General features: G+C 34.7%; 2 protein-coding genes across 2 annotated transcripts in view; one reads left to right on the top strand and one right to left on the bottom strand.

Moving 5' to 3' along the window:
- Positions 1-3,263, top strand: part of LOC131154822 (pectinesterase inhibitor 5-like) — a 31,066-nt gene extending 27,803 nt beyond the window's left edge. The window contains exon 3 of the mRNA XM_058107588.1: positions 2,776-3,263. Within this exon, the coding sequence (XP_057963571.1) occupies positions 2,776-3,144 (369 nt within the window). The 3' untranslated portion in view covers positions 3,145-3,263. The remainder of the gene's footprint in view (positions 1-2,775) is intronic.
- A 3,875-nt stretch (positions 3,264-7,138) lies between these two features.
- Positions 7,139-9,706, bottom strand: LOC131154821 (galactinol synthase 2-like). Its single transcript, XM_058107587.1, has 4 exons — positions 8,907-9,706; positions 8,073-8,393; positions 7,850-7,984; positions 7,139-7,643 (listed from the first exon to the last, which is right to left on the bottom strand). The coding sequence occupies exons 1-4, from the start codon at positions 9,234-9,236 to the stop codon at positions 7,404-7,406; spliced, it is 1,026 nt and encodes a 341-aa protein (XP_057963570.1). The 5' UTR covers positions 9,237-9,706; the 3' UTR covers positions 7,139-7,403.
- Between the last annotated feature and the right edge of the window lie 2,685 nt (positions 9,707-12,391).

Genomic DNA, 12,391 nt, shown 5'->3' with positions numbered 1-12,391 from the left:
AAAGCCCTTATCTTGTTTTTAATCTTTCCAAATAGAGGCATATATATAGCCTCACTAAAAAAAGTATCCGTTGGGGCATGAAAGGTATTCTTAAATTTGTTTAATGAATTTTAAAACCAATTTTCCCTTAATTAACCCATGTTACCATAGTTAAAAATATAACAACCCGAGAGTTTCGGTCGCCCAAACCATAGGTTCGGTCGCCTGAATAGACGCATACCGAAAAGTAGATTTTCAACTTCGAGTGCCAGTGAACAGTTTAGGTGGCTGAGTTAAAGGCGATTTCTAAACTGCTCAAGGTTTGGTCGTCTGACAAATAGTTCCGTCTGCCGAACTTAAGGATTCGATCGCCCGTGGTAAAAATGAACTTAAAGTTCGGACGCCATGGAAGCTGGGAAAAGTTAAGGCCAGGGTTAGGTTGACCGTGGACGTTTAGTTCAAATTAGTTCGATTGCTCAAGCCATAGTCAACATATTGACTTTTTAACTATTCAGTCGATCGAGGTATTTTTAATGCACACAATTTGGTCGCCTGAAACCCTTTCAAACTTAAAATTTAGGTCTTTTTTTTTAGCAAAAGTTACGTGCAGGAACCTAGGGTCGTTATATGGCTAAGACTTTTTAACTTAGCCAAAAAACCTGGCGACGGTCGACTGTCTAATGTCCTTTGATTAACCTACGGTCTGTCTACGACATTACTGAGTTTATAGTCCTACCATGCATGCAATACATTAATTATTATAGACCTTGAATTATTATTACAGACCCAAATGATAAATATAAAAATACAACTTAAAACAAACAAAGGCTTCATGCTCTCCTCCTCGGCAATTCCATGGATTGCACTGAATGATGTGCTCATTTGAGTACTTCCCAACTACCATTTCTCATCTGTTATCCGTGCTTAGAAAAGTAAACTTGTTCATACACTTAACACACAGATGATATACTGTGGTTTGTCATAATCAAAACAGGAGACGAACTCAAAAAGTCAATATCTCTCCTAATATTTGTCAAAAAGGCATATATCTCCCCTTATATTTCACAAAAAAGATAACCTTTTTGAGGACATTAAGTGTCCCAAATATCAAATGTTAGGGAAGGTTTGTGGGTTTTTGAAATCTTAGGTGATGTTTGTAGATTTTTGAAATCTCAGGGAATGTTTATATGATTTTTGAAACCTCAAAGAAGATATTTGCTTTTTTTTTTTTAGCTAAATCACATAAGAGATTACTATCTTTTGTTCTATTTTATTATAAGGGCAAAAGACACTCACCTCTCCTAAAATTTGATAAAAAGATAAAGACATCACTTGAAGTTTCAAAAATGTCACAAATCTTCCTTGAGGAATGTCACAATCCTCTCCTAAGGTTCACCAAAAAGACACATACATCTTCTTAAATAACTTGTCTTTTTATAAAATACAAAGAAATTGTTGTGTATTTTTGGAAAATCTCAGAGGAGGTCTTGGATTTCTTGAAACCTTAAAGAAAGATCCTTAAAATTTTTAAAACCTTAGGGGAGGTCATTGTCTTTTAATCAAACCTCAAAATAGGTCAATGTCTTTTACCTTTAATTTTTTATGATTAGTAATTTTTGTTGTTTGTACATATATACTATTTTTTGCTTAATGGTTCTAAAAATGTATTAATTTATAAGGGACCCCACACAAAAGTAGTAGTTAAATTCACACACATATACACAAAAATATGTATGTATATATATGGGTGTGCATAAATTAACTTTGTAGTCTTCTTCATTCAATGTTGCTTATAATAATTTTTAACAATAACCATCTAACGTTTAATATAACATTAACATATTTGAAAAAAGGTAACATTTCATCTTTCCCCTCCTTGTATTCTTCTTGAAGATTTAAGCTGCTTGCTTGTTGCTCCTTTAATAAAGTTACATTTAATAAAAAAAAAAAAACCATATTTTTTATGAAATCATTTGTTTTAGGAAATATTAGAAACTTACTAAAAAAAAACTATGCTTAAATTTTTGGACATGAAAGGCATAACTATAAATGCTTTGTAAAAAAGATATGCATACAAAATAAAATTTCTTTTCATAATTTAAAGTAGAGTGCATTAATTCGTAATTTATATTACTTATTGCTATTGATAAGCATGTTTAATAATAACTAGTTAACATTTATGTATAAAATAATTTTTACAATTTCAAATTTTAAATAACTTTAATTTTTGTAATTACTTGGACTATTTTTTATCTCAGTTTTCATAATTATATTTAAAATAGTAACTTTAAAGTAATTTTGGCGCGAAATTTGTGCCATGGAAATATAAAATAATTTATAACTTAATTATATGTGTGCACATTTCTTCATTGACCAAGTGAATGAAATTAATTATAGTAAATGAGTAACTTTCGGTCAAAGACAAATCTCTTGAAATACCAAAGTGTATGCACTCATTAATTATATACCTATTATGTAGTACGCATTAACTCTGTTATCCAAGAAGATAATGCTCCTATACAATTTCCTCTCATTTGTCTTCTGTAGTTTTCTTTCCCTCTATGTTTATATACCAAAGCAAGATCAAGAATTTGAAGATAAACCTATCTAGGGAAAAAAAAAATGGCTCCTCTTTCTCAAGTATGGCTTTTGTTCTCTCTCTCTTTCCTTCTCACCTCTCTTTTTTGCTTCCACTCTAATGCTTTAAGGTTTGAGGTTAAAACCACCATTGGTGAGCTTAAGAAAGTCTGTAAGAAGACTCATGACTACAACTTCTGCATGACCATTTTCCAACAGGACCCTCGTACTCCTCCGGCTGACGACTTTGGGCTTTTTATCCTTTCTATTGCCTTAAATGTAGAACAAGCAACAAACACTTCTCATCGGATTGCCACTTTGGTTAGTGCTGCAAAGAGTGCAATGGAGAAGCAGAGGCTTGGAGTTTGCCAAAGTGATTTCAATTTTGCAATGGACAAGTTTTGGAAAGCATATGCGCAAGCACGGGACAGAGCTTACAAAGAAGTCACGGGATCTATTAAAGATGGCACAAATGCAGTGATTCATTGTGAAAATCTATACAAAAGGAGTCATCTTCAGTCACCCATAATAGGTGAAATCCAAAATGTGACTAAAATCACAGATATTACTTTAAGTATGATCAAGTAGTTACATGGTCCAAGTTAATTATTTTATATATGGAGTTATAAGGAAATAATTCTCCAAGTCAATGCATAAACAACAATATACCATTTTCCTATATATAGTGTCATTTTGATGAAGCTTTATGAGCTTAAAAAATATGTACTCTCTCTCTCTCTCTCTCTCTCTCTCTCTCTCTCTCTCTCTCTCTCTCTCTCTCTCTCTCTCTCTCTCCTTGTCTATATATGATGGTGAGGAACCTAGCTCTTTTCATCGGGAATTTGTTGGTTAATTGAACTAAGCTACAAGATCTTAATAGAAGTGAGTTCCTTATACTAACATGTAAAGGGTGGGGCTTGAGTAGAGCAATTTATTTTCACACATTAAGCGATTCCTAGGTTGGGTAGAGGTCTCGAAGAGATCCAATATCAAAGGAAGCAACTAAAGAGACCTTAACCAAAAGATGGGAAATTAGAGGAAAAACCAAAAAAAAAGATAAAGGTTCGTTCTTCTTAGACTTCAAAATGTTCAAATCATTTGAAGGTTTCTTGAGATTAGCGAAGGCCGGCCATAAAGAAATTTCAAAGAGATCTATCACCATCAAACAAAACAGCTAAGAGTTTGCAAAACAAAAGAAAAAAAGGTTAGTTAAAAGATAGTGGAGTTAGAAAAAACACATCTCTATTCCGTCTGTGAAACAAGGGATTTTTACGTGGGAGGGGATGCAAAATGACGTTTCTAAAGACAACCCTATTCATTGAGCGAAACAAGTCAAGTGCATAGAAGAGAAAGGACTTTCTTAGAAGATGTCTTGTAGGCAAGTTTGATGATTATTTAGGAAAGAATGATGAAGTCATTGAATGATGCAGCAATTATAGAAAGTTGAAGTGCATGTCTCAAATTAAAAGGTTGTCCTTTGATAGTCTACTTTTGTTTTTGATTAGAGAAGGACGTTGGGCTTTGTGGAACCTAGTTGTATTTAATCTAAATCATATCCTAACCCGAAATAATGGTGCATGGTTTTTTAATGGGAGATTCTTCTTTATCCTAGTCCACCTTAAGGGCCCGGGGGCAATGCCCTCTAGGAAAATTTTTTTGGCCCGTTTTGTAACCCATTGTGAATCCTGTGCGCAAGATATAAAAACTGTTGTTTTGGTGATTAGGGTTGAAGCATTGAAACTATGCGGCTGCACTCTATATTTTCTTCCTGATAATAGTGAAAACCCTACAATTCCGTGGACATAGACAACATCCGAAGGAGTTTAACACTATCACAAATCAATTGTTGTCTGTGGAAATTGATTTTGATGATGAGATCTATGCACTGATCGTTTTGTCTTCCTTGCCAAACAATTGGGAGGCAATAAAGATGGCAATAAGTAAGGCAGGTGAAACCTCAGGATCTGGTTCTGCCCTAAAACTTGAGACAAGAGGCAGAGGTAATGACAGAAATTCAAATTAGGGCAAATCAAAATCTAAAAATTCTAATCGGAATAGAAGTAAATCTAGAGCAGGCCAACAAGTACAATGTTGGAACTATGGGAAAACAAAACACTTTTGGCGATTTCCATTCTGTCCAAGATTTGGTCGTCTGGTCTTGAGTTCGGTAGCCCGAGGTAATTTTGAACGTGAAAGTTCAAGCTGCCGAGTAGGTGGAAAAAGTCAGAATATACGTACGGTTGACCGAGGACGATACAGTCCTTTTAGTTCGGTCATCTGAAACCAAGTCAACTTGCTGACTGGTCAATGGTTCGGTCCCCGAGGTGTTTTGAACACCATTATTCAATCACCTGATGCCTCACCAATTTAACCCTCTAAGTCCTAGTTTACTTCAATTAATTCCCGTGATAATATATGTGATATTGGGAACTTTCTTACATGTAAGTGCAAGGACCTAAAGTCTTTTGAGCTTATTGCTACTACATGAATGATATGCAGTAATTATTATAGACATTTTCCTATATAACTATTACAGACCTCAATAAAGCAAAATATAAATTACAACAAAAATAAATCTTCTAAGTCTTTATTCTTTAAGCTTCACATGTCATCAAGTGATCTAACTAATATGAACCTGCACACAATCTTGATAGGCATTAAATACCTGAGTATTTGTCATAATAAAAAACGGGTATGACCTATAAGGTCAATATTCTCCCACTTTTTGATGATGACAAATACATCATGCAAAAGTGGGTATAGCCTCGAAAGGTTTCCCCTAAGAATATGCACAATGAAAATTTTTAAAGATTTATAAGATAAAATATTTTTCAAAAGTATCCAATTTTGTGCTTCTTCTCCCCCTTTTAGCAACAGCAAAAATGACTATGATAAACATAAAGCACATAGACATAGGCATTAAGTATGAATCATTTGAATACAAGATATGTTTGGAAAAAGTTTTTAGAAATTTTAGTAGCATGACGTTTGAAAATAGAGTATTTTTTCCAAAAATACCTATATAAAAATGACTCGATTGAATTTAAATTAACAATTTATCCACAACTACTAACTCAAATAGTTCAATATGATCAGGACAAAAAACATAAATATAACTATCAACATGCAATATTTTCCAAGAACACATACAAACTCATAAAATATAAAACAATGATAGAATTATAGTTTAGAGTCATATGTTTTCTATGTTAAGAAGCTCCCCCTAAGTTTGTGCACTCTATCAAAAATCTAGGAGGCATCTCCACTATGCATTAGACCTAGCTCACGTCTAATATGTATGAATCTATCTTCCTAAAATGGTTTGATGAAGATATTGGCTCACTGCTCATTTGTTTACACAAACTCAAGTGCCACATACCCTTTCTGTACATGATCACGAATGAAATGATGTCTAATCTCAATATGTTTGGTTCGTGAATATGAGATAAGATTTTTAGATATATTAATTGCACTAGTATTATCACATCTAATTGAAACTATATCATAGTGCAATCCAAAATCCACAAGTAGTTGTTTCATATTGAGCATTGGAGCACAACAACTTCCAGCCGCAATACATTTTGTTTCGGCTGTGAATAAGACAACTGAGTTTTGTTTTTTGAAAAACCAAGAAATTAGAGATTGTCCTAAATAGTGACAAGAACTGCTAGTACTCTTCCTGTCAACCTTATTACCGGAAAATCAGCATCAATATAACTAACAATCTCAAATATCATATGCTTAGGGTACCATAAGTCTAATTCAACAGTTCCAACAAGGTACCTAAGAATTTGTTTGACTGGTAATAGAAGAGACTCCTTAGAAGCAATTTGAAACCTAGCACACATCCACACGCTAAACATGATATCAGGTAGACTAGCTATAAGGTATAGGAGACTATCAATCATGTCATGATATAACTTCACATCAACAGGGATGTCTTACTCATCTTTATCAAGTTTTATGAAAAAACTCAATAAGAGTGCCAAAAATTTTACCATCTTCCTTATTAAATTTCTTTAGCAAATTTCTAGCATATTTAGATTGACATATAAAGGTTTCGTGCTTAACTTGTTTGATTTGAAGACTTAGGAAAAAACTCAATTCACTCATCATACTCATTTCGAATTCACTTTACATACATTTAACAAACTCATTACACAAGTTATCATTAGTTATTCCAAAAATAAAATCAACATAAATTTGATCAATGAGCATATCATTTTTAGATTTGATGAAAAGTATAATCTCAATTTTGCCACGAGTAAACTCATTCTCTAATAAAAAATCACTACATTGACATCCATTTCATACAATTTAAAGTTCTTAAAGCGGCATAAGCAAACAACATACGAATTATTTTCATTCTAACTACAAGAGTATAGATTTCTTCAAGATAATTCCCTTCTTCCTGATTATATCTTTAGGCAACTAGTTTAATTTTATTTCTAGTTACTACTTCATTTCCATCCTTCTTGTTTCTATACACTCATTTAGTTCTAATAATAATATTATGATCATTTGACCTAAGAACTAAGGTCCATACTTTACTTCTTAATCTATATTTATATCAAAAAATAAATAAACAAAAAACAGCTACATTTCATTCCACAATTATTCAAAAATATTACACTTAAGAAGCATATATTAACATATAATCACAACCCCACGCTCTCCTTCAAAAAAAAATCCTAAACACTCCTTAAAAGATTACCTCCCCCACCCCCCCCCCCGGCCCAAAAAAAAAAAATTCCACTCATATATGTAATTTTTTTTTTTTTCAATAATGAAGTGGAACCCAATTCAGCAGCTCCCTCGCGCCCAGCTCTGAGTAATTAATTAATAAACTAAGCCGCCGAGGGAGCAGTCACGTATTGAAGGGCGTCGGCCTCCGACAGGGCCGCCCTGAATGGCTCCAGATTCACCGCCTCCGCCGTGAGGACCCCGCCGTCTGCGGCGGTCGGGCCTGATCTCTTGTAGTCCAAGGACTCGTCGTTGTATATGTCCCACCACTTCTTCACCAGCATCTTTATGTCCTCTCTCTGCATGTTCTGCTCCTTCCCCTTATACCTCCACGGTTTGGACCCCTGTTAGTCAACACAACTAAGTCAACCAAAGATCGGATACAATTTCCCATTTTCCAATCAAAACCCAGCTAAATTGACAAAAAATCAAACCAATTTGACCCATTTTCGAATCATTTCATTCAAATATTTTGATCACCATAAAGCCAATATTATTTTTTGTCATATTTTATTATTGGTGATTAATATTAATGGGCAATTGAACTCACCGCAGCGCAGTAATGGGCGACTTTCACCTTGTCAAGATCCACATTTTCTGGGTGCCGCCACAACATCGCAAGCACAAGATTGTAGACAAGCGGCAGCGGCTTGTATATGTCTCTGAAGAACATGTTAAGAAAATCCTGCAAACCAATTCCACCACTAGTCAGAATCCAATACCCATTTCCCATTTCCCGGTATTCGATTCCCGGAAAAGGGACTCCCATTTACCTGCTCCGCGAAGGTAGTAGGGGGCGTGATCCTGACGGTCTCGAGGAGATCGTGGTAGGTGGAGAGGCTGGGCTCGAACACGAACATGCCGGCGTTGAAGTAGAGGGACGGCGGCGGGCCCATCTCAGCCGGCCACCTCACCCTTTCCGGGCACTGCTGGCAGTACCCCACCTTGTACTGCGGCGTGTGGGCCCACGTCTTCTCGCAGAAGCAGTCCATCACGGCGTAGAAGTGGCCGTCCGGCAAGTCCATCAGGTGGTCTATGTTGCCGAATACTTGTATGTCTCCGTCCAAGTACACCATCTTACTGTACTCTACGAACTGCAGCCATTCACAACAATACCCTACGGTTAACATACTCATGTGATCAGAGCAGAGGGTATTTTTGGCAAGTCACGATTTCTGGAAGTTTCGATATTATAATGGACGGCAAATTTGGATATCTCTTGAGCGTTGGGTAAGGTGACATGCCATCCAAAGCTGCTGCCACACGAAATCATGAGGCCAGGTTTTATATGACGAAAATACCCATTTCTTAACAAATTTATTTGGATGAGTTGACGGGTATTTTCGTAAAATTTTAGGATTTATAAACTATAAAAAAAGTATTTTTCCTAAATGACAAAAAAAAGCCCTTGGGTTAACTTATTTGAAAGACCAGAGGGAAGGGTATTTCGGGAAGTTAAAAGACTTTCTGGAGGATTCGCCATTCGACCTTAGATCTGATTGGAAATTTGTAACTTTTTTAAGAGTTGTGCATGGCGACATGCCACCCAGAGCTCCCACGTCGGAAAGTTGATAGTGGCACGTGTTAACAGACACACACGTACGTACCTCCCATATACGGAGCTTAGAATAGTTGATGACGTAATACGCCATGGCGAACTGTGTCTGGTTCTCCGGCGGGTACACCGGCTCTATCTCCCGGACGATGCACCCCTGCTCCTCCAGCAAACGGAGGTGCTCCGCCGGTACGTCTGGCAGCACCGCCACCACCAGAGGGTACGCCGCCTTTGTCTTCCTCAACCCCTTGGCCAACCCTACCACGCCTTTCACGTAGTCCCCGTCGCCGGCCAAGAACGTCACGTACGCCCGGCTCGGCACCCTCGCCGGTTTCGCGAACCCGGCGGTTATCGCACCTGTCGGAATCATTTCTGGAGCCATTTGAACCCTCGAAAGCGTGCAGAAAGCGCGAAGAATGATTTGGTAAGGAGAGAGGGAGCTTTGGAGGGGGTCGGAAACGATGCTTCTGGTTTTGGGTTCTCTGGGACAAGGTCGGAGGCGGTGGAGCTGTTTAAATAAGCGCGAAATGAAGTCAAAATGAGGGTGAAATTACGATCTGTTGAATCTACTTTTATCAAATCTAAGGTATAAGATTGGTCTACATGCCGACACGTGGAAGAGATGCTAATCGGACGGTGGGGGTGAGGTTGCATGAGGGTTCTCGAATGGTTCGGCCACATGGAAGACACTAGAACGTCACGAGCTGGTTGATGAACGCTGATCCTTCTGCCATACGCCGAAGTAGATGGACGGCTCAGATTTATCTTTTAATTCTTTAGCATGAAGTTATAACATATATATCTTTTAATTCTTTAGCATGAACTTATAATATATATTAAACAAAGTAGCATTATGCCGTTGAATTATCATGGTGTGTCAATAGACGGACGGCTTTCACCTTCGGACTGGTATCGCTCATATATTCAAAGTGATACAATGGTGATGAAGTTCATGAATTATCAAAAACATAAATAAAAACACAATCCTATAGTAATATAAGCTTAATACATGGAGAAATGTTAGAGCTTATATTTGTTGCATTCATTGAATAATTGTAGCTTATGTTATAATGCATTCGTGATGTCGAGCTTATGTTTATTGTATTCATTGAATATTTGTAGCTTATGTTATTATGGGTTCGAATTATTTAATAATTTTTTTAGTAGAGATAGGCTTTACTTTTTTCCCTTTTTCTTTTGTGGGTTGTCACTTAATGTTTCTTCATTTATTTTAGATCAATTTGAGGTGAGTTTGAATTAGAGAGGACTATTTTTTATTTTATTTTTATATCGTTGGGTATCCTGGGCTTACACACTAGACTAATCTCACGTCTATACCAGTCTTGTCCTCGACTAACATGTAGGAGGTAAATCGCGGATGTACGTTGCAGGCGGTAGGGTTCGAACCTCAAACTTCACTTTTATCCAATGTCGTCTACCGCAAGTCCTTACCACCTGAGCTTAGTCCCGAGGGCGGGAGGACTTTTTTTATGTTTGACTACATATTATACTTTTTTATAATTTAATTTGGTTAGCATAAAGCGTGTGTAAATTTATTTCTTTTTAATTCCTAATTCGTTAAATGCAATTCTTTTATGTTGAAAATTTAACTTAGAAGAAATTAAAAGAGATAAAATAAGAGATGAGTTATCTTTTATTATGTAACACATGTTTAGTATACGCCTTAAATAAGACAAAAAAATAGATTTATATATATAAATAGTATTAATTAATTTAACATAATATTTGACAATAAAACAAAAATATTTTTCAAGATCTCAAAAATTTTATATAACTCCTTAAGTGAATAAACATATAAATATAAAAGAAAAAAAATTCAAGAAAATTTTGAAAACTTAATAAATGAGATGTGTAAATTTTAAAGAATTTAAGAGAAGGTTCATGAAGGATTAGCTTGAAAATTTTGGTTTAAATTGTTAAAATGTATGTTAGTGTATAATTTATTGTGAGTGAATTTAAAATGGTTAAGTAATGTTAGAGATGATATTTATTCTAACATTAACCGTAATTATTATAATATGTAATTTTAAAACATCGGGAAAAGATAACTCTTAAAATTGTCATTTGTTTGGTAGAAAATATAGTGAAATAATTTTATATCAATTTCTCTATGTGATTATCTATAACGTCCCAAAAATAATTATTACAAAAGGATTTAGTGAATGTAAAAAAAAAAATTTAATTAAAGTAAATTAAATTAAAAAAAACTATTTAATTAATTGATTAATTAGTTAATTGATTAATCAAATAAATAAAATATTATATATGTATATATATATAATAATTTAATATTATAATATACATAAGAATCCTAACTTCCTCAAGATTCAATTGATTTGGAAGTTCAATCTTCACTCTAAGCCGAGAAGCATTTCTCTCCCAACGTCTCTCACGCCATTCACTCGTCTCTCACTCCTTTGTTCCTCCTTCCATCTCTTCTCAATTTCTTCTTTAATGCTCGACCGATCGATAAACAGAAAATACCACTGAGATCCTATCTCTACCACTGACATTTTTTATCGGAGTGGATTTGTCGTAAGAGCGACGTAGGCACCACTCCTGGGATAAGATATACTCTCTCTTTCCTCATTTTTTCCTTAAATCTCCATCCAAATTGACGATTGGACACTATCACAGGGTCCTAAGTTCGATTCTCGTTATGTGTGCCATAGCAGATTTCTAATTTAGATTTCTTAGGCACCACTCAAAGGTTAGGGTAGGAAAATGGAAATATATCCGTTAATTATTTTTAAAATTTAATTGGTTATTGGGAGTGTATGGGTTTAGAAAATATTAAAATAATTATTATTCTGAGAGTTGAGTTGATTAATCTGAGGAAAATATAAATTTAAAGGTTTTGAGTGTCTAACGTCACGAGTGTAGCATTTGAGTATTTTAGTGAGATCTCAGTAAGTCGGGTAAGGGAAATAAATTATAACAATTTTTTTCTGAAAATTACTGGTTAGGAAATATAAGAAATTGAAATATGATATTTTACTTGAAATTATTATGATATGAATATCAAATGAAAATTGTGTGGCATATGATTTATACTGAAATGTATTTGAAATTGGGTTAAATGATTTACATTGAAAATAATGAGGTTATGAAATGCATATTGAAATATGATATTTGAAATGTGGAAAATGATGAAAAATGATGTAACGCTCCGAACCCTTAAACCCGGGTTCAGCGTGTTATACCTGATAAAATCCTAATAATTCATAATCCATAATATACGCACCGAAAAACATAAATATAATTTTCATATGACATAATACCAGAGTTTACTAATTCTAATTATAATCCATAATAAATCATTCATCACTTATATTTTCATAAATCTACATAACTCCCAAAATATTTTAGTATTTTCATAATCATTCCTTACTCAACAACCTTAAAACATAAAAACAAAAAACATAAATATTTATACACCCCAAGGTTAACATAGAAATATACCTTTTTCTTTTAATACTTCTCAAAAAGTCTAAAAAACCCTTGACCTCCCTAAGC

This window comes from Malania oleifera, chromosome 5, assembly GCF_029873635.1.
Source record: "Malania oleifera isolate guangnan ecotype guangnan chromosome 5, ASM2987363v1, whole genome shotgun sequence".
Classification (NCBI taxonomy): Eukaryota; Viridiplantae; Streptophyta; class Magnoliopsida; order Santalales; family Ximeniaceae; genus Malania; species Malania oleifera.
The sequence above is the reverse complement of the archived record's forward strand: the minus strand, read 5'-3'. Positions and strand labels throughout refer to the sequence as shown.